Source organism: Neoarius graeffei, chromosome 18, assembly GCF_027579695.1.
Source record: "Neoarius graeffei isolate fNeoGra1 chromosome 18, fNeoGra1.pri, whole genome shotgun sequence".
NCBI lineage: Eukaryota > Metazoa > Chordata > Actinopteri > Siluriformes > Ariidae > Neoarius > Neoarius graeffei.
The window spans coordinates 38093102-38118519 of NC_083586.1; the positions used below are offsets into that span (position 1 = coordinate 38093102).

The 25418-nt window shown below is 41.4% G+C and overlaps 1 protein-coding gene across 1 annotated transcript in view; it reads left to right on the forward strand.

Annotated features, from left to right (window-relative positions):
* Positions 1-25418, forward strand: part of slkb (STE20-like kinase b) — an 82048-nt gene that overhangs the window by 39906 nt on the left and 16724 nt on the right. The window contains exons 4-12 of the mRNA XM_060898777.1: positions 4162-4311; positions 9552-9624; positions 9758-9952; positions 11697-11778; positions 12404-12535; positions 14393-15079; positions 17174-17304; positions 23278-23401; positions 23813-23992. Of these exons, the coding sequence (XP_060754760.1) occupies positions 4162-4311; positions 9552-9624; positions 9758-9952; positions 11697-11778; positions 12404-12535; positions 14393-15079; positions 17174-17304; positions 23278-23401; positions 23813-23992 (1754 nt within the window). The remainder of the gene's footprint in view (positions 1-4161; positions 4312-9551; positions 9625-9757; positions 9953-11696; positions 11779-12403; positions 12536-14392; positions 15080-17173; positions 17305-23277; positions 23402-23812; positions 23993-25418) is intronic.

Here is a 25418-nt window from a genome sequence, read left to right on the forward strand (position 1 = left end):
TTTTTCAGCCAAAGGAGAAAAAAAAGATGAAATGGACCTACAGTGAAGTATCTTATATAAGATTTTAGAAATAATTTTAATGCTAATGATGATTAGAAAGTGACTAAAAACAGTGTTTGCTCCAGTTAAGAAAAATCATATGTACACTTAATAATTAATTGCTGTATATGACATCCTTTTCCTAGAATATGAAGAAAGAAGTAAACTTTTCTACTGTAAACTTTGTTTATATATATATATATATATATATATATATATATATATATATATATATATATATACACAGTGCTGAGCGTAAATGAGTGCACCCCCTTTGAAAAGTAACATTTTAAAAAATATCTCAATGAACACAAACAATTTCCAAAATGTTGAGAAGACAAAGTTTAATATAACATCTGTTTAACTTATAACATGAAAGTAAGGTTAATAATATAACTTAGATTACACATTTTTTTCAGTTTTACTCAAATTAGGGTGGTGCAAAAATGAGTACACCCCACAACATATAATAGAAATGTTCTGCGACAGTTCTGTGGGTGGAAACAAAAGCCTTGTTGATAAGAGAACTCAGAGGAAAATGGCCAGATTGGTTCGAGCTGCCAGGAAGGATAAAGCAACTCATAGCAACTTTTTACAACCGTGGTGAGCAGAAAAGCATCTCAGCATGTAAGAGCAGAAGACCACATTGGGTTCCGCTCCTGCAGCCAAGAACAGGAATCTTAGAATCAAGAACAAGTTCCTATTAAAGTGGCCAGTGAGTGTAAGCATTATGTGCTAATATTACAAAATAATTTTTAAAATGAGCATTATAAAAAATAAAGTACCTGAACAAAAACTGTGTGAAAAGTATACTGACGACGGTCATCATCTCAGGATGTTTGTATGGAAGTGAGTGAGCGAAATTATATTACAGAGTACATTATGCTTTTTGTCAACTGCGTTATTCAACCTCAACAAGTCCTTGCCTTTCCTCTCACTGTGGAAGCGAATGCAGTTTGAGTGGATTTACTCAATATGTGGTCCACATTTCTACTAATCCAATCACGCTGTGGGCGGGACATAGAGGCAGACTACAGAAGTACTGGTTGGTTGCACTCAGTGCATCAGCCACATTTCAAGCAATTCCAGTAACGCTGCAGGTGGGAACTTGGCCAGATTACAGATGTGTTGGTTTTTTTATCTCCTGCTGGCCGAAAGGCCCGAAGGGGGATTATGTTGTGGTGATTTCCGTCCGTCAGTCCCGGGAAATCAACTCCTCTCACAATTGTTGGAGGAATTTCGCAAAACTTGGCAGAATTCTTTGTTATATGTTGGTAATATGCATATTGTAATTTCGTTCAATTTGGTCACATTTTACCAGAGTTACCGTACAGCCCTTGATTAACAAAATTATAATTTGACAATTTCCTGAGAGTGTACGTTCTTCTGAAATCAACTCGTCTCACAATTGCTGGAGGAATTTCACGAAACTTGGCAAAAAGCTTTGTTATATGACACGTATACGCATATTGAAATTTCGTTTAATTTGGGCAAATTTTACCAGAGTTATGCCCTTGATTATTAACAAACTTGTACTTTGGCAATTTCATCAAGGTGTACTTCCTTTCTGAAATCAACTTCCTTCACAATTTTTATTATCCCCCACTGGCTGAAAGGCCCGAAGGGGGATTATGTCGTGGCGATGTCCATCTGTCCGTCACAGGAAGGGTACTCACCTTCTGAAATCAACTCCTCTCACAATTTTTGGAGGAATTTCATGAAACCTGACAGGATTCTTTGTTATACAGTTAGGTCCATATATATTTGGACACTGACACAAATTTTGTTTTTTTACCTGTTTACTGAAACATATTCAAGTTATAGTTATATAATGGACATGGACATAAAGTCCAGACTTTCAGCTTTCATTTGAGGGTATCCACATTAAAATTGGATGAAGGGTTTAGGAGTTTCAGCTCCTTAACATATGCCACCCTGTTTTAAAGGGACCAAAAGTAATTGGACAATTGACTCAAAGGCTATTTCATGGCCAGGTGTGGGAAATTCCTTCGTTATGTCATTCTCAATTAAGCAGATAAAAGGCCTGGAGTTGATTTGAGGTGTGGTGCTTGCATTTGGAAGATTTTGCTGTGAAGAAAACATGCGGTCAAAGGAGCTCTCCATGCAGGTGAAACAAGCCATCCTTAAGCTGCGAAAACAGAAAAAACCCATCTGAGAAATTGCTACAATATCAGGAGTGGCAAAATCTACAGTTTGGTACATCCTGAGAAAGAAAGAAAGCACTGGTGAACTCATCAATGCAAAAAGACCTGGACGCCCACAGAAGACAACAGTGGTGGATGATCTCAGAATACTTTCCATGGTGAAGAGAAACCCCTTCACAACAGCCAACCAAGTGAACAACACTCTCCAGGAGGTAGGCGTATCAATATCCAGATCTACCATAAAGAGAAGACTGTATGAAAATAAATACAGAGGGTTCACTGCACGGTGCAAGCCACTCATAAGCCTCAAGAATAAAAAGGCTAGATTGGACTTTGCTAAAAAAAACATCTAAAAAAGCCAGCACAGTTCTGGAAGAACATTCTTTGGACAGATGAAACCAAGATCAACCTCTACCAGAATGATGGAAAGAAAAAAGTATGGCGAAGGCGTGGTACAGCTCATGATCCAAAGCATACCACATCATCTGTAAAACACAGCAGAGGCAGTGTGATGGCTTGGGCATGCATGGCTGCCAGTGGCACTGGGTCACTAGTGTTTATTGATGATGTGACACAGGACAGAAGCAGCCGGATGAATTCTGAGGTATTCAGAGACATACTGTGTGCTCAAATCCAGCCAAACTGATTGGTCGGCGTTTCATAATACAGATGGACAATGACCCAAAACATAAAGCCAAAGCAACCCAGGAGTTTATTAGGGCAAAGAAGTGGAATATTCTTGAATGGCCAAGTCAGTCACCTGATCTCAACCCAATTGAGCATGCATTTCACTTGTTAAAGACTAAACTTCAGACAGAAAGGCCCACAAACAAACAGCAACTGAAAACCACTGCAGTAAAGGCCTGGCAGAGCATTAAAAAGGAGGAAACACAGCGTCTGGTGATGTCCATGAGTTCAAGACTTCAGGCAGTCATTGCCAACAAAGGGTTTTCAACCAAGTATTAGAAATGAACATTTTATTTACAATTATTTAATTTGTCCAATTACTTTTGAGCCCCTGAAATGAAGGGATTGTGTTTAAAAAATGCTTTAGTTCCTCACATTTTTATGCAATCATCTTGTTCAACCCACTGAATTAAAGCTGAAAGTCCGAACTTCAACTGCATCTGAATTGTTTTGTTCAAAATTCATTGTGGTAATGTACAGAACCAAAATTAGAAAAATGTTGCCTCTGTCCAAATATTTATGGACCTAACTGTATGTTGGTAATACGCATATTGCAATTTCATTCAATTCAGTTGCATTTTACCAGAGTTATGGCATAGTTGCTAGCGGGGGATATTGTGCTCTCAGAGCACTCAAGTTATCGTGGTAATGTCAGATATGCGCATACCTAACAAAAATACTTTTATCGGTGAGGAAACAAGTTCAAGTGCTCATTCTGATAATCAACGCTGAGTGCAAGTTCCTTTTAAATATCTCATCTCATCTCATTATCTCTAGCCGCTTTATCCTGTTCTACAGGGTCGCAGGCAAGCTGGAGCCTATCCCAGCTGACTACGGGCGAGAGGCGGGGTACACCCTGGACAAGTCGCCAGGTCATCACAGGGCTGACACATAGACACAGACAACCATTCACACTCACATTCACACCTACGGTCAATTTAGAGTCACCAGTTAACCTAACCTGCATGTCTTTGGACTGTGGGGGAAACCGGAGCACCCGGAGGAAACCCACGCGGACACCATGCAAACTCCACACAGAAAGGCCCTCGCCGGCCACGGGGCTCGAATCCGGACCTTCTTGCTGTGAGGCGACAGCGCTAACCACTACACCACCGTGCCGCCCCTTTTAAATATATTTTTAATTATGTATTTGTTGTTGATTCTTTATCACACAGCTGTTTTGTTGTTTGAAGAATGCGACTGCTTTTTAACACCTTTTTTTTTAAATGCGGCTGGATTTAACACTTTCTTTATGGATGCATATGTGTAGAGCTGGAGAGACCTCTGACTGAGCCGCAGATAAGGGTGGTGTGTAAGCAAACTCTAGCTGCGCTGCTCTACCTGCATGAGAACAAAGTCATCCACCGAGACCTGAAAGCTGGAAACATCCTGCTCACACTTGATGGCCAAGTCAAGCTTGGTATGTATCTAAGTGTGTGTGTGTGTGTGTGTGTGTGTGTGTAACAAGATTCAACAGAAGTGAAGTCATTGACTTCATGTCATCACTTCACAAATCAAACCAGAAAGGGAAAACATCCCTTTCTGACCTCTCTATTTACAACCCCAAATCAGAAAAACTTGGGACAGTTTGGAAAATGCAAATTAAAAAAAATAAATAAATAAAGCAGTGATTTCTAAATTTACTTTGACTTGTATTTCATTGCAGACAGTATAAACCCAAGATATTTCATGATTTGTCTGGTCAACTTCATTTCATTTGTTAATATACATCCATTCCTGTGTTTCCATCCATTCCTGCAACACATTCCAAAAAAGTTAGGACAGGGGCAATTTAGGGCTAGTAATGAGGAAAAACAATTAAATAATGATGTGATTTGAAACAGGTGATGTCAACAGGTGATTGTAATCATGATTTGGTACAAAATCAGTATCCAGGAAAGGCCTAGTCTTTGAGGAGCAAAGCTGAACCGAGGATCTCCAGTTTGTCAACAAGTGCATGAGAAAATTATTTTAATGTTTAAAAATAATGTTCCTCAAAGAAAGATAGGAAGAGATTTGGATATTTCACTCTCTACGGTGCATAGTATCATTAAATGATTCAAGGAATCTGGAGGAATCTTGGTGAGTAAAGGGCAAGGGCACAAGCCTAAGCTGAACACCTGTGATCTCTGATCCCTCAGGCAGCACTGTATCAAGAACTGTCATTCATCTATCACTGATATAACCACATGGGCTCGGGATTACTTCGGCAAACCTTTGTCAAGCATGACAATACAGAGTTACATCCACAAATGCCAGTTAAAACGTGACTGTGCAAAAAAGGAAGCCTTATGTTAACTGCATTCAAAAGTGCCATTAACTTCTCTGGGCTCGGAGGCATCTGGGATCGACCTTCACACAGTGGAAGTGGGTATTGAGCTCAGTTGAATCAATATTCCGGGTCTTTTTTGGAAGAAATAGACGCTCTGTGCTCTGGACCAAAGACAAAAAAGACCATCCAGACTGTTACCAGCAATAAGTCAAAGAGCCAGGGTCTGTCATAGTATGGGGTTGTGTCAGTGCCCTTGACAAAGGTAACTTACACTTCTGTGATGGCAGCATGAATGCAGAAAAGTACATTGAGATTTTGGAGCAACATATGCTGTGCTCAAGACGACATCTTCTCATCTCATCTCATTATCTGTAGCCGCTTTATCCTGTTCTACAGGGTCGCAGGCAAGCTGGAGCTTATCCCAGCTGACTACGGGCGAAAGGCGGGGTACACCCTGGACAAGTCGCCAGGTCATCACAGGGCTGACACATAGACACAGACAACCATTCACACTCACATTCACACCTACGCTCAATTTAGAGTCACCAGTTAACCTAACCTGCATGTCTTTGGACTGTGGGGGAAACCGGGGCACCCGGAGGAAACCCATGCGGACACGGGGAGACGACATCTTTTCCAGGGATATTTCAGCAAGACAATGCAAAACTGCATTCTGCACACATTACAAAAGCATGGCTGTGGAAGAAGAGGGTTCCTGTCTCCTCTGTCCCAAATGGAGAATGTGTGGTGAATTTTGAAATGAAAAATATGACAACAATGACCCTGTACTGTTGTACACCTTAATGCTTGTTTGGAGGAAAAATGTGACAAAATAACACCTGAAATGCTTCATCACTTGGTGTCTTCAGTCCCTAAACATCTTTTAAGTGTTGTGAGAAGGAATGGCAACATTATAAAGTGGTAAATGGTTTCTCGTCCCAACTTTTTTCTAATATTCATATTGTTTTGAGTGCAATACAGGTCAAAGATTATTTACAAATCATTGTTTTCAGTTTTAATTTCAACTTCAACATACCGTCCCAACTTTTTTCTGATTTGGGATTGGAGTCTCTGGACTGATGAGCTGCCTTAACATTGCTGAAATACTTTTTTGATACATTGATTGGCTCTGCTACAGTATTTTAAATCTCACAAACAAAACCCTTAACCTCTGTGTCATTTCTTTTGTTTTTTTATGCCTCCGCCACCTTAAGGTGTAGGAGGCATTATGTTTTTGGGTTGTCCGTCTGTCCGTGCGTGCGTGCGTCCGTCCGTCCCGAAACCTTGTGAACGTGATATCTCAAAGGCTAATGAAAGGAATTTCACCATTTGTGCGCTTTGGGACAAACATGAACTGATTAGATTTTGAGGTTAAAAGGTCACAGGTCAAGATTACTGTGAGGTCAAATGTCCATCCCCAAACCTTGTGAACGCCATATCTCAAAGACTAATGAAAGAAATTTCACCAAACTTTCACCATTTGTGCACTTTGGGACAAAGATGAAATGATTAGATTTTGAGATCAAGAGGTCTAAGGCCAAGGTCAAATGTCAAGGTCAAGTGTCAAATGTCAAGGTCAAATGAAGTCAAATGTCTGTCCAAAAACCTTGTGAACACAATATCTCCAAGGCAAATGAAAGGAATTTCACCAAACTTTCACCATTTGTGCATTTGGGGACAAACATTAACTGATTAGATTTTGAGGTTAAAAGGTCACAGGTCAAGATTACTGTGAGGTCAAATGTCCATCCCCAAATCACAACTTAATAAGGCGTGTAGTCTACCAGGTGGAGGTATCCCCATCGATGCCGTTGGCGTCGAGTTCTATCTGGTTTTAACCTGTTCTTTGTAAGTGGTTTGTGTTGTTACTGGTGTTACAGCTTTTTTTATTGTTATTGGCCCCATATACGTAAAAGCTGGGCTGTGTAGAGGAAATGAACCATTTCCGTCTGTAGTGAATCATAATAGCAAGCATTCTCAGTGTTTGTATCTTTCATACACAGACAAAAAGGGTTTTGTACCCTAACCACTATTTTTTTAGGGTACAAACACCTTTCAGCAATATTACAGGCTGAACTATAGTGTTGTTTCAGGCAGCATGGAATGAATGAAACACTTTCAGCTGTGACGCAACATACAAGAGATACAGAGCGAGTATTTGCAAGTCAATGTTAGGAAGCCATCAAGAGGTTTAAACAAATCAGAGTAAATGCAACGTAAATGCTGCCTACTGAGGCGTGGTGTTTGTTTTTGCAAGCCAGTAAAATAAGGTCAAATGTGACGCATGAGTGACATTCAGTGATGCTTTTCAAATTGTATTAAAATGACCCTGAAATCAAAATTGGTGTTATGGATACCAGTATGATAATATATCTAAAAAATGTTTAATTTTCTGAGTTATCCTCCTCTAATCCTGTGTTTGTCCAATTAAATAAATGCTTTTGAGAACAGGGTTTCTCAACCTCTGGGCCATGGCCCATTAGTGGGCTGCGAAGCGCCATCTAGTGGGCCATGATTTGTTTTTTTTTTCAAGTTGAAGCTAATTTTTAGTAGGGTACAATTGCTGGTTCCATCTGACGTCACATCCACCTCATTAGATATGCAAGACGTGAATTGGTGGTCAGCTAAGCTCACTGTTCACAAAGTGTTATTATCGCTGGGGTTCCTTGCTAGTCGTTAAAATGCCTGACGCTTGTCTTGTTTTGGGCTGCTCAAATTGAACAAACTGTGAAACTGATAGGTTTCTTCCGGGTTTCCCGTGAAGTGATAAAAAAGGGTGAAAGAGCAAAGGATTTTACAAAAAGATGACAAGAAATGTGGCTCTTCAACCTTTTCCTGCGATGGAAGCAGAGTTGAAAAATGCTCGAGTTTGCAGTGATTGTGAAAGGTTTGTAAATTCCTCTGATTTATTTATTTGGATTCGCAAATCACTTTTATCAGCATTTTCCTTTATTTTACGATGTTTTGAAGTTCAGGAGACATTTAAGTCCTCAGATGTGTTTTTGTTTACTGTTTGATCGTGGTTGCCATATTGTAAACTAACACGTATATAATACACATAACACCCAGGTCAAGGTGGTTCTGTGGAGCTTTGTGAATGATTTACCTGGGAGAGAAGAGCAAGGAGGATTGAGAATTGAGTGGCTGTGGTTTGTTTACACCTGATATTAAAACTTGTAGCATCCTAGCAACCATCACAAAGATGCGTACAAAAAGCCCAGAAATGCCTCCTTACCCGGGCATAAACAATACAGGATTTATCTTGTAGTGTCGTGATCCCCAGATCTTTAACCCAGCCACATATAAAAAGTTGTACGCCTCCATGCTCTTCCAGGTTTTCATCTGTGTGTCTGTGTAGAACGATGTCTGCAGCACCAGGGAGTTTGAGATGTCGAGGAACTCAACAGATGGATAATTTTCCAACTCATAGGAAAAATCCTTCTTTGTTAGCGTGTAAGGATCTAATCCCACTGAGTGTTTTCTGTACCCAGTTCTTGGTTTTAATAACTTGCTTGTTTGATGTACACAAACATGGCAATAAGTTCTTGTGTTAATGGACCAGACTCCACTTTTGGATCATTAATCCCTTTTGACTGAGAATGGCTTCTGGCACATCCATACAGTTTTAAATACAACACCTACAATTAAAAACAGCTTGTTTTCATTCCATTTATTTAATCCCTGGTCTTCCATCTGTAACAGGGAGTGATGTTGCATCCCATTAATACACTTTACAATAGATTATTAGATTCTAATAGAATAGATGAGCCAAAATAATTGGGGATCTTTTTTTAATGGGCCCTGACTCGTTAAAAATGTGAATAGGTGGGCCTTAAAGTAGAAAAGGTTGAGAACCCCCGCTCTAGAATATATGTCTTGCCCTTGTGGGTGGGTCTTGCTCAACAGTAGCAGCTTGTGAGCAGGAAAAATGGTTTGTCTGTGTGTTTTTGGCTTTGTCTTCCCACACACTATTCCAACTACCCTTGGTTGAAAATAAACAGTTGGAGTATATTTGCTGATGGAATTTGCGCATGCTGCTTTTAGCTAGTTTGCTAAGATACTGTCAGATTTGCTTAGACTGGGCATGGGTGTAGAGTACATTGAACACTATTGGCTGTTGTGTAAATCGGTCATCACTTCAACATACCGTCACTCGGACTTCCTGTTTCAAAAGGAAATACTGTCAAATTACGGCTCCCAAGCCATTTCATGGGGGCGTTAACATTGTGCCCAACAGCATTGTACTGCATTGTAATGTAGGACAGTAATCAGTTTAGTATTTCTCCAAGACATTGACCTAAAATATTTGGAACAGACACGTGGTAGACTAGATTTAGTCCTGTCTCTGGAACACAGACCTAAACAGGTTTTTTTTTTTCCCTCTCCAGCGGATTTTGGGGTGTCTGCCAAAAACACTAAAACACTCCAGAGACGAGACTCTTTCATTGGAACCCCATACTGGTGAGTCAGCAAAAAAAAAAAATTACAGGTTGTAAACGTCAATTTTGGAACTGTACAGTGTTATTAAACTGTTTCCATTCATTTCTTTCCCTTTCATTCTGGAACTTTCTCATACACCCAAACACATACTCAGGATGGCGCCAGAAGTGGTGATGTGCGAGACTTCGAAGGACAGGCCGTATGACCACAAAGCAGATATCTGGTCCCTCGGTGTCACCCTGATCGAGATGGCCCAGATCGAGCCGCCCAATCATGAGATGAACCCCATGAGGGTGCTTCTAAAAATCGCCAAGGCTGACCCTCCAACTCTTATGCAGCCTTCCAAGTGGTGCGAGAAAATGGGAGACAGAGGGCTTGTCCCATAAATACTGCAAAAAATTGAAACATCCACAGTGGTGGAAATCACAACCCAACATTTTCAAATTTGTATTTATTATTGAGTTCTTATAGTTATTAAAGCTATGGTCACACTATAGCTCGCGATGCTTTGAGATGGGTTATCGATAAAAATGAGGCGTTTTGACGGTGATACATGGCGATATACAGTACAAGTGAGCTAAAAGTTGTTGTCACACAGCAGGCAAACATGTGACTGTCACGCCTTCATGCGTTTGAGTCTGGCACAGCTCGAGCGGCCGTGCTCGCTCACGAAATGCATTGTGCGTGCTCTTGGGACCCAGTCGTTATGAGGCTTTGTGAAGTGTTATCATTATCACTGTCACGTTTGTTTCTAGCCATGTTTATAACGCTGGTTAAATACTCTGCTTTATGATTCTGCTTTCTGTTTTGCTTTCGCTTGTGTTTTGTTACTCTGACCTTGCCTCATGTTTTGTTTTTGTAAATATCATGCCTGCTAATAAACACTCTTACTGCACTTACACCTGTCTATTGCTGCATATCTGACAGAATACTTGCAAAGCCTCTGTGAAAACAGCATCCTTATATGCGTGTGCTGATTGCACTCAAATCAGCATCAGGTGTTTCTCATAATGACTGGGTCCCAAGAGCGCGCACAACACGCTCCGGAGGATCCCCGAATGAAAATGCATTTTTTAAGTCTCAGGGAAGGTTAGGCTGTGCCAAGCCACTGTGTTAATGAGGCTCCTGCGAGCATTGGGGAGATGGATTCGAGACAAATACATCTCAAGAGGCTTGGCGAAGATTCCCTGAGCTTCAGAAAATATTCCCAAACCCATTTGCAAGTATTCGCTGCTTAGTTTGCCGATGAAAACATCGGCACCAAATTTCAGTGCATGCACTGAAATTTTTCGCGGCGTTTTTGGCCACTCATGAGGTGGAGACACACAAAACAACAACTTGCAAAGCTCGGAGAACAATCGCCGTGCATCGCACGATTGGTGGCGAGGCTAACAATTTTTCTTCACCAAATATTCGCAAAACCATTGCGATCTGTAGTGTGACCGGGGCCTAACTGGCTTGACTGATCATTTGAACTGAATAGGTTTAATTGATGCCTTCATAACAGAAAAACAAGTAGGCTCGTTAATTTCAACTTGTACCTAATGTGTTCTGTCGATACAAAGTTCAGGAATAAAATACTTTAGGACTCCATAAAGTGCCAGAATATAAATGCACACATTTGAATAATGAGTCAAATATATGACTAGTTCATTCAGTATATCTATCTTGATGGGGTCCGTGGATTATTTTTTTCTTCCGGGATCAAATGTAGCCCCAGACAGCTAAACCTCTCTTAACAGTTGAAAAGTATGGATACAGACTTGACTAGAAGAACTTTAGATCTAAAGTCTTGTCCTGTTTTCGAGCAGAGTATTAACACTGATAATTTAGAGTTGGGTATAAAACATGCAATAGTGTCAAATTTCATTTCCCAAATCAGATTACATTTTTCGTCATTAATAAAATGAAAATGATTGCTTGCATACAGGAAACAGGAGGGAACCAAGGATAGTGAGCCATTGTTCTAGTAAACTAATGCCTTCAAAGATTATTTTTCAGCAGCAGAAACTTTGTAGGATTTGTTTAGGAAGAGTTGGTCCTAGACAAGCGGTATATAAAGATCAATCTTTATCAACAAATGTGTTTCCCAGGTCTCCAGAGTTCCGTGACTTTCTAAAACATGCTCTGGATAAGAATCTAGACAACAGATGGAGCGCAGCACAGCTCCTTCAGGTGAGTTGCCCTGTTCCTTCACTCTATAAAGTTATATGGAATGTGTCCCAAATACCAGTCACTTCGAACTATGCAATAATTCTAACCTTTGGGACATGCCATGATTTGTGACAAACTATTGCACTATTGTTAGAGCAAGCAAAACCTGCTCTCAGACCAGTTTTGAGTGTCCTAGTCTTATTGTTCCTGGTATCAGCTACCTGAAGGATCAAATGACCATGGCTTTAAAGAGGCTAGTAGACAAACAAGTTTCCTCAGACGTAGATGCTATTGGAGCTTTGAGTGGAATCAGGTTCTATGGTCAGACGAGACAAAAATAGTGCTGTTTTTTGTCAACACAAGCTAGCATTGGTGAAAAAGAAGGATGGTTATTATAGAAAGGCACCTAATCCATAGTGCTCACTATGGTGGGGGTTGTGTGACGTTGTGGGGCTTTTTTTCTTCAACCTTCTTAGTATACATGGCATCATGGACTCTATGAAATACCAGGAGATTTGAGCACAGCTTTTGAAATGGCCATCCCAGTCCCCTGACATAAACACCACTGGAAAGCTGTAGGGTGAGCTTTATTCAAATTTATTACACTGATAGTGATGCATGTGTTGTCTTTTTTTTGTGTGCTCAGCACCCCTTTGTGAGCAACGTTGCTGATAACAAACCACTACGAGAGCTGATAGCAGAAGCCAAAGCTGAAGTCACGGAGGAGATAGAGGAGTCGAAGGACGATGATGACGAGGAGGATCATGAGGGACAGCTGGTGAGAAAATTGCAAAAACAAAAATATCCTTTACATGCAGTTTATTATTATTATTATTATTATTATTATTATTATTATTATTATTATTATCTGACTTGATCTCAGTGAACTTTGACCTGCAAATTCACAAGGAGCCTTGGTTTTGTAAGCCAGTAGGACAAAAATTAATGTAGATATAAACATCTTATGCCAAATTATTATGGCATGCTACAAAAAATAAAGAAAAAATACGAGTCCTCGTCTCCAATTTACGAGTCTGAATGCAGTTAATGCACAAGTCCAAGTCCGAGTCATCAGCGCTCAAGTCCAAGTTGAGTCATGAGTCCTTAAAATTAGGGCACGAGTCAGACTCAAGTCTTGAGCCCTGGACTTGAGTACTACAAGCCTGCGAAATACATTGCGAATCTGAGTAATATATTTAAATAATATTGGCTTTTTTTTTTTTTTTGTGGTATATCAGATATATTCCATTCAGTTAGCATGATACTGAACGAGTCTAAGACGAGTATTATTATTAGCCAATATTATTATTTTTATTATTATTATTATTATACATACACATTTCCTTCAGGTGTTCAACGCATCTTTCTCTTTCAAAATTCTCAAAATCTTCCGCTTTTAACGAAGCAAACCTGGCGGCCATGCTTGTTTACAAATTGTTACAGTCGCTTACTAGTGCAGAAGTTTTACGAGTCCAACGTGTGATGTCATGTTGTCTTGACAACCATGCAATATTGTAAACCATATTCAACATTCATTCTCCATTGGGTAGACTGATGTAATACACGTAGGATAAGTGATATGCTGACAATATTGCATGCTATCAAACCAAATGAATGAAACCCGCTAGAAGGGAATAGAACGCATTTTTATTCCATCGAAAAAGTGTCCTGTATGTATAATAATTCCTGATATTTCACTCCGATGACGTCACTTCCAGTGTTTTCCTGCTGACTTGTTGCACGTTGTCAAAATGGTGAACCGGTTCAAAATTAAAATTCTTTTGATTAACTTGCTTTTTTTTTGTTTGTTTGTGTGGATGCGTCCATATAATATAAAGAACATTGCATGGTGGTGTGAAGATATGAAGTTTATCTTCTCGTGTTGAAAATATTTTCACTCGTTTGCTTCACTCACTTGTGATATATACATTCACCACTCGAAGATAAACGTCACATCTTCGTGCAACTGTGTAATATCCTCTATATATTTCCCTCAAATTTTACATGACCAGACCATGTAAATGTTTCCCCTACACTTATATAACACACAGGGAACAAACTACAACCAAATGTATTTTTAAATACACTGTTTAATGTTTTAAAAATGCTGATTATAGCTACTTTAATATTTACTGGACCATCTGAACAGTGCATGAAGTGGCGACTTTGTAAGATTCATGTTCCACAAATTTGACTCGGCCAAAACGATTGTTGAAAGAGACAATATTTTGTACTAAAAGTAATTTCCTGTATTTCGTCTTCTTTTTATCACAGCCGCTAATCCGTGTAACATTACCTTCTCTGAGAGCAGAGTGAATTTCATAGTGTTTCTTTGTAGTTGATTCTCTGTAAGAAAATTCAAGTTTGTTCATTTTTGAATGTTGTGTTCATCAATATTGTGGTTCATGTACAGTATCCTCATCATCGTGTCCTCAGAATGTGTTTTACAAATGTGTGTTTTATCCATAGCTTCATGCGTTTGATCGTATCTACCAAATGTTACTGTTTCCGTTTGACGTCATCCCACCATGGCCAACTTAGATAATTATGGATAATTATGGAATATAGATAATTATGATGTTTATGGTAATTTCATTATCGGTGGTCATATGCTATTTTGCTTCCTTTCATATAGCTGATTCCTGGACACAAGCGTGCTTCATCTGACTTCAGCATTGGAAGCTCTGAAGATGAGAAGCTTTCTCAGTCACCTTCTACCTTGGAAGCAGTTCCAGAAAAAAATGAGGAATTTGGTGTTCCCAAGAAACCAGATATAGAGCTTAGTTCTGATCAGACAGCTGAACCTGAAATTTCCAAATTGGATCTGAACCACATCCCAGCTGAACCTGAACCATGTGCTGAAGAACCTGCAGAGGAATCCGTTTCCAACATAAAACTTCAGGAACAAGGAGATGAGAAGAACATTGGAGAAATCAAGCCAGAAGTACCTTCGACTTCACTAAATATACTGGAACCACAAGAGGAGATGAAAAATATGGGAAATAATGTGACTGTATTCCAGAACATGGATACAGCAGTGAAGGATAATCTCACACCGAAGAATTCCATCAAGCAGGTTGAGGGACCTGTTACAGTGCCCGAGGAGAAACCCACACCTCTGACTTCTCCTCTGAGAGAAGAGGATAAAGGTGAAGCAGAGGATGAGAAATCTCCTCCAGAGACTAAAAGTCCTGCGAAGCCCAGATTTCAAAAGAAAGTCTCTGGAAGTGGGTCAGGTGCAGATAACAACAACATTGACTTAAACCTGTCCATCTCCACCTTCATTAGCAAATCCAAAGAGGCAGGATCAGTTTCTGTACAGGTAAGTAATTGAATTGAAGGAGTGTTGGTATTTATTCTATCCACATTCACTGGATATGAGCAATCGCGCGCTCTGATTGGCTACTCTACTACTAGGCTATCAGCTTATATACTCTGAGTAGAGAAAAACAAAATGGTGGAGCGTGTTACTGAACCAACCGAGGATGAAATAAAAACTCAACTCAAAAACAAAACCCCCAAAAATACAAAAAAGCAACAAAATCAAAATATTTGATGGTAAGAACATATTCATCTCATCTCATTATCTCTATCCGCTTTATCCTGTTCTACAGGGTCGCAGGCAAGCTGGAGCCTATCCCAGCTGACTACGGGCGAAAGGCGGGGTACACCCTGGACAAGTCGCCAGGTCATCACAGGGCTGACACATAGACAACCATTCACACTCACATTAACACCTATGGTCAATTTAGAGTCACCAGTTAACCTAACCTGCATGTCTTTGGACTGTGGGGGAAACCGGAGCACCCGGAGGAAACCCACGCGGATACGGGGAGAACATGCAAACTCCACACAGAAAGGCCCTCGCCGGCCACAGGGCTCGAACCCGGACCTTCTTGCTGTGAGGCGACAGCGCTAACCACTACACCACCGTGCCGCCTAAGAACATATTGTTTTTTTTTATTTTTCAAGAATTATTATTATAGCATTTTTCACAAATTACTACTGTCATTTCGCCAGTTTGCTTACATTCTTAGCGGAAATTATTTTGCCGGATGTTTTGTATAAAGTTTTTATTTATTGAATTTGCAAAAAATAAAAATGCTGTTTCTCAAAATCCAGTGAATGTGGAGAGAATAAAAGTTATTCCACTCAATCTCATCATACAGGGCTTATAGCCAACTCGGTGCTACGCGCCTCATTGGGTATCAGCTCATGTACAACTCAATTTTGTGGAATAACTGTTAAATATTATTAGGAAATGTTCATTCAGTTGTACTGATTGTTAAAATAAGCACCTTGGCCAAACTTTGAAAAACATTAGGCATGTAACGATTCGGTTCACAATTTGATTTAATTTCCCTAAGATATTTTTGAAAAATAAAATTTAAATGAAGAAAATTTTATCATCAAAAAATGCAACATTTATTGTCCTGTTCTTTATCAACTTAAATATTCCTTTTGTTAAATTAAAAAAACAATAACTTTTCTTTTTCTTAATAATCAACAATAATTATTTACCCTTATTTGTAAAGGTTAGAGCAAAATATAATAGCCTGTTAACTAAAATATTCCTTTTATTAATAATGAAAGAAGTTAGTAACAAATAGGCCTTTTCTTAATATACTTTTATGAACATTTGTACTATGTGCATTTGCTTCTCTTTTCTTTTGCTTCCGGCAGTCTGTAAAAAGAGAGCTCCGGTTTCTTATTAAACCTATTTGTACAGTCAAACAGCTCATTCCCATTTTAGATCTGTTTTTCTGTGTTTTCATGACATTAGAGCTGTTACTTCCACCAAGAGTGAAGTTACGTGCATTCCTGCTATTGTGCGTTATTGCACCCTCTGCTGTCTAAACAGCTCAGTTACAGCTCTAAGAGATTACGCAGCCTGATAATAATCGTGATTCATTTTTTATTTCATTGATTCAAATCAGGGCGGCACGGTGGTGTAGTGGTTAGCGCTGTCGCCTCACAGCAAGAAGGTCCTGGGTTCGAGCCCCAGGGCCGGCGAGGGCCTTTCTGTGTGGAGTTTGCATGTTCTCCCCGTGTCCGCGTGGGTTTCCTCCGGGTGCTCCGGTTTCCCCCACAGTCCAAAGACATGCAGGTTAGGTTAACTGGTGACTCTAAATTGACCGTAGGTGTGAATGTGAGTGTGAATGGTTGTCTGTGTCTATGTGTCAGCCCTGTGATGACCTGGCGACTTGTCCAGGGTGTACCCCGCCTTTCGCCCGTAGTCAGCTGGGATAGGCTCCAGCTTGCCTGCGACCCTGTAGAAGGATAACGCGGCTAGAGATGATGAGATGAGATGAGATGAATGATTCAAATCATCATAAATTTGTATCATGATTTATCATCACATGATATATCATTACAAGCCTAAAAGACACTGAAAGCCAGTTTCATGTTTCAACAGGAAAGGAAGCGTCAGAAGAAGACCCTGAAAAAAACCCGCAAGTTTATCGTGGATGGCGTGGAAGTTAGTGTAACGACGTCCAAGATTGTCACAGATAACGACACCAAAAATGAGGAGATGAGATTCCTAAGGTAAGCACTTTCAGCAGCTTAGCCTTGTTTTAATGTTTTCAAAGTATGTGACTTTAGTGTGTGATTTGGATTCATCGGCTTTAGACATTAGAAATCTAATTTAAAATAATCTACCTTGAAACAATCTTTTGCCACCTAAAGCCTGTTAAAACTTCTGTGTTGGGTTTATGGGTAAGCAGAGAGCAGAGAGCTGTACTCATGAGCTGATGTGCACACCTCCAAAATCCTAACTGTGTGTCATATATATTTATGATACTAACTGGTTGAGATGGGGAGATGTGTCCTGTTGTGTGCCCAGAAATGATGTGATGAGATGGTGTAGTTCTGAGTGATATTGACAAAATGATTCTCTAAAGCAGCATTTCTCAACCTTTTTTCAGTCATGGCACCCTTCAGAAGTATGCAAATTCTCAAGGCACCCCCATATAAAATATACGCAGTCACGCTGACCATACGCTGACCCCGGCAGTGGTGTTATGACATGGGAAAGGGGGCCATGAGACAAATTTTGATGATGCATGAGGCGGCGATGATCTGCATTAGTGTAACTATCGTTTTTTGGAATTTTAATTCATTTTATTTATTTCAATGTTAGAATATATAATTTTTTGACGGCACCTCTAACGAAGCCAGACGGCACCCCAGGGTGCCATGGCACCCCGGTTGAGAGAGGCTGCTCTAAAGTGATTAGAAACCAGGCATGACTCCAGTGTAGAGCTATAATAAACATAAAACATCTGGAAAGTGCACCAGGTGTAAATTTTACAATCCCATTTCCAGAAAAGTTGGGATATTTTCCAAAATGCAATAAAAACAAAAGTGTGTAATTTGTTAATTTGTGTGAACCTTTATTTAACTGACAAACATACAAAGAAAAGATTTTCAATACTTTTACTGACCAACTTAATTTTATTGTGTAAATTTAAACAAAGTTAGAATTTGATGTCTGCAACACACTCAAAAAAAAAAAAGTTGGGACAGAGAAAATAAGACATTCAAGTAACACCATTTTGGAAGATTCCACAATAAGCAGGTGTAACAGTTCTCACGAAGGGGTGGAGCACAGAGGACGGCAGGACAGAGATCAGGTTTGAAACTACGATTTTTTATTGCCACACTTTTCAGTGAACAAATTAGAACCCAGAAACACACCAACACACAACCGGCGTCTGGTTCCGGGATGAGCTGTCTGCTCTCTGCTCTCCCTCTTTAAATAGGGCGCGGTCACTGGGAAGACACACACAAACACAGGTTAATTGACAACAGGTGTAGTGATTCTGCCACTTACCTTCCCTGACTCCGCCCTCCTGTCACAGACCGGCGCTTGGCCACGCCCCCTGCTGCCACATACCCCCACCACCCGACTTAGGCCGGGCGGCCATCTGGCCTGCAGCTGACTCCCCCCCCCCTTGGCGGGAGAGGAAGTCCGCCACGACCATCTGCACCCCCGGCCTGTGGACCACCTTGAAATTAAAGGGTTGGAGTGCCAGATACCAACGGGTGATCCGCGCTTTGGCATCCTTCATGCGGTGGAGCCACTGGAGGGGCGCGTGGTCCGAACAGAGGGTGAAAGGGCGCCCCAGCAGGTAATAACGGAGGGCGAGGACCGCCCACTTGATTGCCAGGCACTCTTTCTCTATGGTGCTGTAGTGCCCCTCACGCACTGACAGCTTCCTGCTGATGTATAGGACTGGGCGGTCCTCCCCCTCCACCTGCTGGGACAAAACCGCCCCCAGCCCTCTGTCCGACGCATCGGTCTGTAATATAAAGGGGAAAGAAAAGTCAGGGGAGTGTAAAAGTGGCCCCCCACACAGTGCGGCCTTTACCTCAGAAAAAGCCTGCTGGCATTGCTCCGTCCACTGGACCGGATCTGGTGCCCCCTTTTTAGTGAGATCAGTCAGCGGGCTGGTGACGTCTGAATAATTAGGTATAAACCTCCAATAATAGCCAGCCCCAGGAACTGTCTCACCCCCTTTTTGGTCTTGGGTCTCGGACAGGCCACAATTGCCGCGGTCTTGTTAATTTGGGGCCGCACCTGCCTGTTACCCAAGTGGAAGCCCAGATACCGTACTTCCACCCGCCCAATCGCACACTTCTTTGGGTTGGCTATGAGACCCGCTCGCCTCAGCGACCTAAGGACAGCCCTCAGATGTTCGAGATGCCTCGGCCAGGCATTACTATAGATGATGATGTCATCAAGGTAGGCGGCCGCATAGGTGGTGTGGGGGCGGAGGACCCAGTCCATCAGCCGCTAAAACGTATCAGGCGCCCCAAACAGCCCGAACGGAAGTGTGACGAATTGGTGTAATCCGAACGGTGTGGAAAAGGCCGTTTTTTCTCGGGATAGTGGAGTCAAGGGGATCTGCCAGTATCCCTTTGTCAAATCCAGTGTCGAATAAAAGTGAGCCGTGCCTAGTCAATCGAGCAACTCATCAATCCGAGGCATTGGGTACGCGTCAAATTTAGACACCGCGTTGACTTTTCTATAGTCCACACAGAACTGGACCGACCCATCGGGCTTGGGTACCAAGACCACCGGGCTGCTCCAGTCACTGTGGGACTCCTCGACGATGCCCATTTCAAGCATGGCCTCGAGTTCTTCCCGAACCACCTTTTTTTTGTGTTCGGGTAGCCTGTAAGGGCGGCTACGCACTACCACCCCCGGGGGCGTCTCTATGTGGTGCTCTATGAGGTTAGTGCGACTGGGCAGGGGCGAGAACACATCCGAAAACTCGGTCTGCAACTGGGCGACCTCCGCGAGTTGGGTCGGGGAGAGGTGGTCTCCACAGGGGACCGGAGGGATACATGACGCCAATGCCCCTTTTTGGACCTCCGGCCCCAGCTCTGCCTTCTCCGGAACCACCGACACCAACGCCACGGGGACCTCCTCATTCTAGAGTTTAAGCAGATTGAGGTGGTAAATCTGTATCGCCCCACCCCTGTCCGTTCGCCTCACCTCGTAGTCGACGTCCCCGACTCGCTGTGTGACCTCAAAGGGTCCTTGCCACTTGGCGACCAATTTGGAGCTCGATGTGGGCAACAGTACGAGTACTTTATCTCCCGGTGCAAACTCTCTAAGGTGCGTACCCTTGTTGTACAGGCGGGTTTGCCGTTCTTGGGCCTGCCGCAAATTCTCCTGGGTTAGGTGGGTGAGCGTGTGGAGTTTTGCACGCAGGTCCATAACGTATTGAATTTTGTTTTTGCTTTGTGAAGGTCCCTCCTCCCAAGTTTCGCGCAGCACATCTAGAATGCCGCGCGGCTTACGTCTGGTTCCGGGATGAGCTCTCTGCTCTCCCTCTTTAAATAGGGCGCGGTCACTGGGAAGACACACACAAACACAGGTTAATTGACAACAGGTGTAGTGATTCTGCCACTTACCTTCCCTGACTCCGCCCTCCTGTCATAGACCGGCGCTTGGCCACGCCCCTGCTGCCACAGCAGGTTAAAGGGGAACTGAAGGCAATTTTTTTTATGATCAAAATTCTATTTATCTCATTTTATAAAGTGTAGGAATGCATTTCTGACAGCTATTTTGTCACTGCTATAGCAAGTTATGAGTGTTTGAAATACGCTATGTAATATATCAGTCCATATGTCAAAGCAATGAGCATAAATGAGATTCATTGAGACCTGTGCGAGACATCGTAGGACGGAAGTAAAACGTACAGCGGAAATCAAAGTGACCAACATCTGCCAACGTTGTCAAAAGACACGCGCGCCCTCCTTCGAATGCTGACGTAATCAAGCCGGAAGTTTTTGTTTGTTTTGATAGCAATCAGGAAAGTTTGAAAAAAGTAGGCAGTAATCGTCATTTAAACTTGTTTTTGTGCAATATTTCATTTGGAAAACAGTTTTCAAAATGGCGGCACTGACACCTGGCTGACACTTCACGTTTCGAAGTCTCGCACAAGTCTCGTGAAGATTGTGCGGGTAAGCGACGCCTGCCGTGGACCAAACGAACTAAATTCAACATGGCTAAAAACCGAATAGGCCGATAAGTATAATATTTAATTGCAATTAGTTGCCAATACGAGTCATGATATAAGGTTACTAAAACCGAAAATGTAATTGAATAACACGCTAATTAAGAAATAAAGCAAGTTTAGAAATTACTTCAGTTCCCCTTTATTGCTATCATGATTGGGTATAAAACTAGGAGCAGCACCAAAGGCTCAGTCTTTGCAAGCAAAGATGAGTCGTGGCTCACTGCTTCATGCCAAAATTCACGAGAGAATTGTTGGTCAATTCAAAAAGAAAATTTCTCAAGACAAGATTTTAGGTCTTTCAAAATCTACAGCACATAATATTGTGAAAAGATTCAGGGAATTCGGAGACATCTCAGTGCGTAAAGAACAAAGTCAGAGACCACTGCTGAATGTGCTTGACCTTCGAGCCCTCAGGCGGCACTGACTGAGAAACCGTCATGCTAATGTGGCGAATATAGCCACATGGGCTCGGGAGGACTTCGGAAAACTGTTGTTACTTAACAGAGTCCGCCACTGTATCCAGAAATACAACCTGAAACTGTATTATGCAAGGATGAAGCCATTCGTCAATTCTATGCAGAAACAATGCCAATTTCTCTGGTCCTGAACTCATCTCAGATGGACCGAGAGACAGTGGAAACATGTGCTGTGGTCAGATGAGCCCACATTTCAGCTTGTTTTCAGGAAAACCAGACGTCGAGTTCTCAGTTCCAAAGGTGAACATGACCATCCAGTTTGTTATCAGAGAAAAGTGTAAAAGCCAGCATCTGTGATGGTATGGGTGAGTTGCATGTGTGTGAAGGTACGCACAGGTGACGCACAGGTGTATATTGGGATTTTAGAGAGACATACTGTATGTTGCCATTAAAGCAATGTCTCTTCTCGGGACATCCATACTTATTTCATCAGGACAATGCCAGGCTTCACTCTGCACAGGCTACAACAGTGTGGCTTCATAGACACAGAGTGCGTGTGCTTGACTGGCCTGCTGCCAGTCCAGATTTGTCTCCTATTGAGAATGTATGGTGCATTATGAAAAGGAGAATCAGACAACGGTGACGACGGACTGTTGAGCAGCTGAAGTCTTTTATCAAGTAAGAATGGACAAAAATTTCACTTGCAAAACTGCAACAATTAGTATCCTCAGTTTCCATACGATTAAAAAGTGTTATTAAAAGGAAAGATGATGTAATACAATGGTAATAATGCCTCTGTCCCAACTTTTTTTGAGTGTGTTGCAGGCATCAAATTCTTACTTTGTTTATATTTCCAAAATAAAATTAAGTTGGTCAGTAAAAGTACTGAAAATCTTTTCTTTGTACTTTTGTCAGTTAAATAAAGGTCCACACAAACTGACAAATCACATATTTTTGATTTTATTGCATTTTGGAAAATATCCCAATTTTTCTGGAAATGGGGTTGTATTTATATATTTTCATATGTACACGCAGTGTAAAGGTAAAAACATTGTATGTTAGTGTAGTGCATTTTGGAAACAGTATGGGCACAGGTTTATTACAGGTATATATTCCCCAAAAGTTTACGATTTTTTATAGCTTTTTGCTTTTTTCCCCCCAAGCTTTTGGAATATTTTATTATATTCCTTACACGAAATCAAATATTGAAACCTCATGGCAGAGAAAGCCATAAATAAGTCATTTTGCATGTGCAAATGCAAATTTATATTTGGGAGCAATTAAAAAGATGCAGTGCTGTGAAGGCTGCATCTCATCTCAAATATGAACTACGTTTGAATGGCCTCAGGAAAGAAAAGGCAGGAAGAACGCTTCTGTCAGCTGACACTTCCTGTGTGTCCAGGTACATCCTGTAAGGCAGACAAGGATGTCCTTTTGGTGCTGTTTCAAGGCTAATTTCACACAATGTTGAACACAAAGTCGTGAAACTGATTTTTCTGTTCCTGAAATTGTGTGTGTGTGTGTGTGTGTGTGTGTGTGTGTGTGTGTGTGTGTGTGTGTGTGTTGAACAGACGTCAAGAGCTAAGAGAGCTGAGGTTGTTGCAGAAAGAGGAGCAGAGAGCCCAACAGCAGCTCAGCAACAAACTGCAGCAGCAGAGAGAGCAGATCTCCAGACGCTTTGAGCAGGAGACCACAGTCAGTGTTTGTGCAGACATTCTTAGTTCACATATCACTGCGAAATTAAGGGTGCACATGCTATGTTTCGCTCATCTCCTACAGTTGGGTTGATTCAGGGTCAAATCACATTCTCACTGCAGTTGAATCGCATTGACGTTCGCTGGGAAATGAAACGAGGCCACCTTGTTTACAGGTCATTGTCTAGGACAAGGTTCTTAGTATAGAAACAATAAAATGAGTTAAAATGTTGATATTAACTTGGTATTCGAATCTACTATCCTAGCCGTGCTGTTAGATAAAGTAATCCACAGCTTCTGACCAATCAGAATCAAGAAGTGAACTGCACTGTGGTGCAATGTGACTTAACAGCATATTCTGATTATTCTGCCATTATTGAAGCCTTTGGTTTTCTGTTTCCTCATCTGTCAGATCAAGAAGCGTCAGTATGATACAGAGGTGGAGAACATGGAGCGGCAGCAGAAGCAGACTATCGAGCGACTTGAACAAGATCACACCAACCACCTCCGTGATGAGGCCAAGAAGATCAAAGGCGAGCAGGACAAGGAGCTGTCAAAGTTTCAAAACATGTTGAAGAACCGTAAGAAAGAGGTATGAGCCACATGAACCTGACAGGCTTGGGAAAGGTCAAGGGGAAATTAAAGAATAGGGTGCAAAACAGATTTACATGATTATGCTTCATTTTAGTCAAAATTGAATATAAAGGTGCTTCAAATCATATTCATACACTATATGGTCAAAAGTAAGAGAACACCCAACTGTCACCCCCATAAGAACTTGTTGATCATCCCATTGCAAAATCATGGGCACCAGTACAGAGTTGGTCCTCCTTTGCTGCTATAACAGCCTCGACTCTTCTGGGAAAGCTTTCTACCAAGCAGATTTTGCAATATACCTGTGTAGATTCCTGCTCATTCAGCCACAAGAGCATTAGTGAGGTCAGGTACTCGAGTTCTTCTACTCCAAACTTGGCAGATCTTTATGGATCTTGCTTCGTGCACAAGGATATTGTCATGCTGGAACAGGTTTGGGCTCAACCCCTTAATTCCACTAAAGGATAATACTATGGAATATACAGTGGCATGCAAAAGTTTGGGCACCCTTGCTGAAAATGTCTGTTACTGTGAATAGTTAAGTGAGCAAAAGATGAACTGATCACCAAAAGGCATAAAGGTAAAGATGACACATTTCTTTAATATTTTCCGCAATATTACATTTTTATTTCCATCATTTACAGGTGTAAAATACCAAAAAATGAAAAGGACCTGAAGCAAAAGTTTGGGCACCTGACATGGTCAGTACTTAGTAACACCCCCTTTGGCAAGTATCACAGCTTGTAAACACTTTTTGTAGCCAGCTAATAATCTTTCAGTTCTTACCTGGGGGATTTTCGTCCTTGCAAAAGGCTTCCAGTTCTACAAGTTTCTTGGGCTGTCTTGCATGCACTGCCCTTTTGAGATCTATCCACAGATTTTCAATGATGTTTAGATCAGGGGACTGTGAGGGCCAGGGCAAAACCTTCAGCCTGTGCCTCTTGAGGTATTCCATTGTAGATTTTTAGGTGTGTTTCAGATCATCGTCTTATTGTAGGACCCATCCTCTTTTTAACTTCAACTTTTTTACAGATGGTGTAATGTTTGCTTCCAGAGTTTGCTGATATTTATTTGAATCCATGCTTCCCTCGACCAATGAAATGTGCCCTGTGCCACTGGCTGCAACACAACCCCAAAGCATGATCGATCCACACCCATGCTTCAGAGTTGGAGAGGTGTTCTTTTCCTGGAATTTGGCACCCTTTTTTCTCCAAACATACCTTTGCACATTGTGGCCAAAAAGTTCCATTTTGATTTCATCAGTCCACAGGACTTGTTTCCAAAATGCATCAGGCTTATTTAGATGTTCATTTGCAAACTTCAGACGCTGAATTTTGTGGCTAGGACGCAGGAAAGGTTTTCTTCTGATGACTCTCCCGTGAAGGTCATATTTGTTCAGGTGCTGCTGCATAGTAGAACAGTGC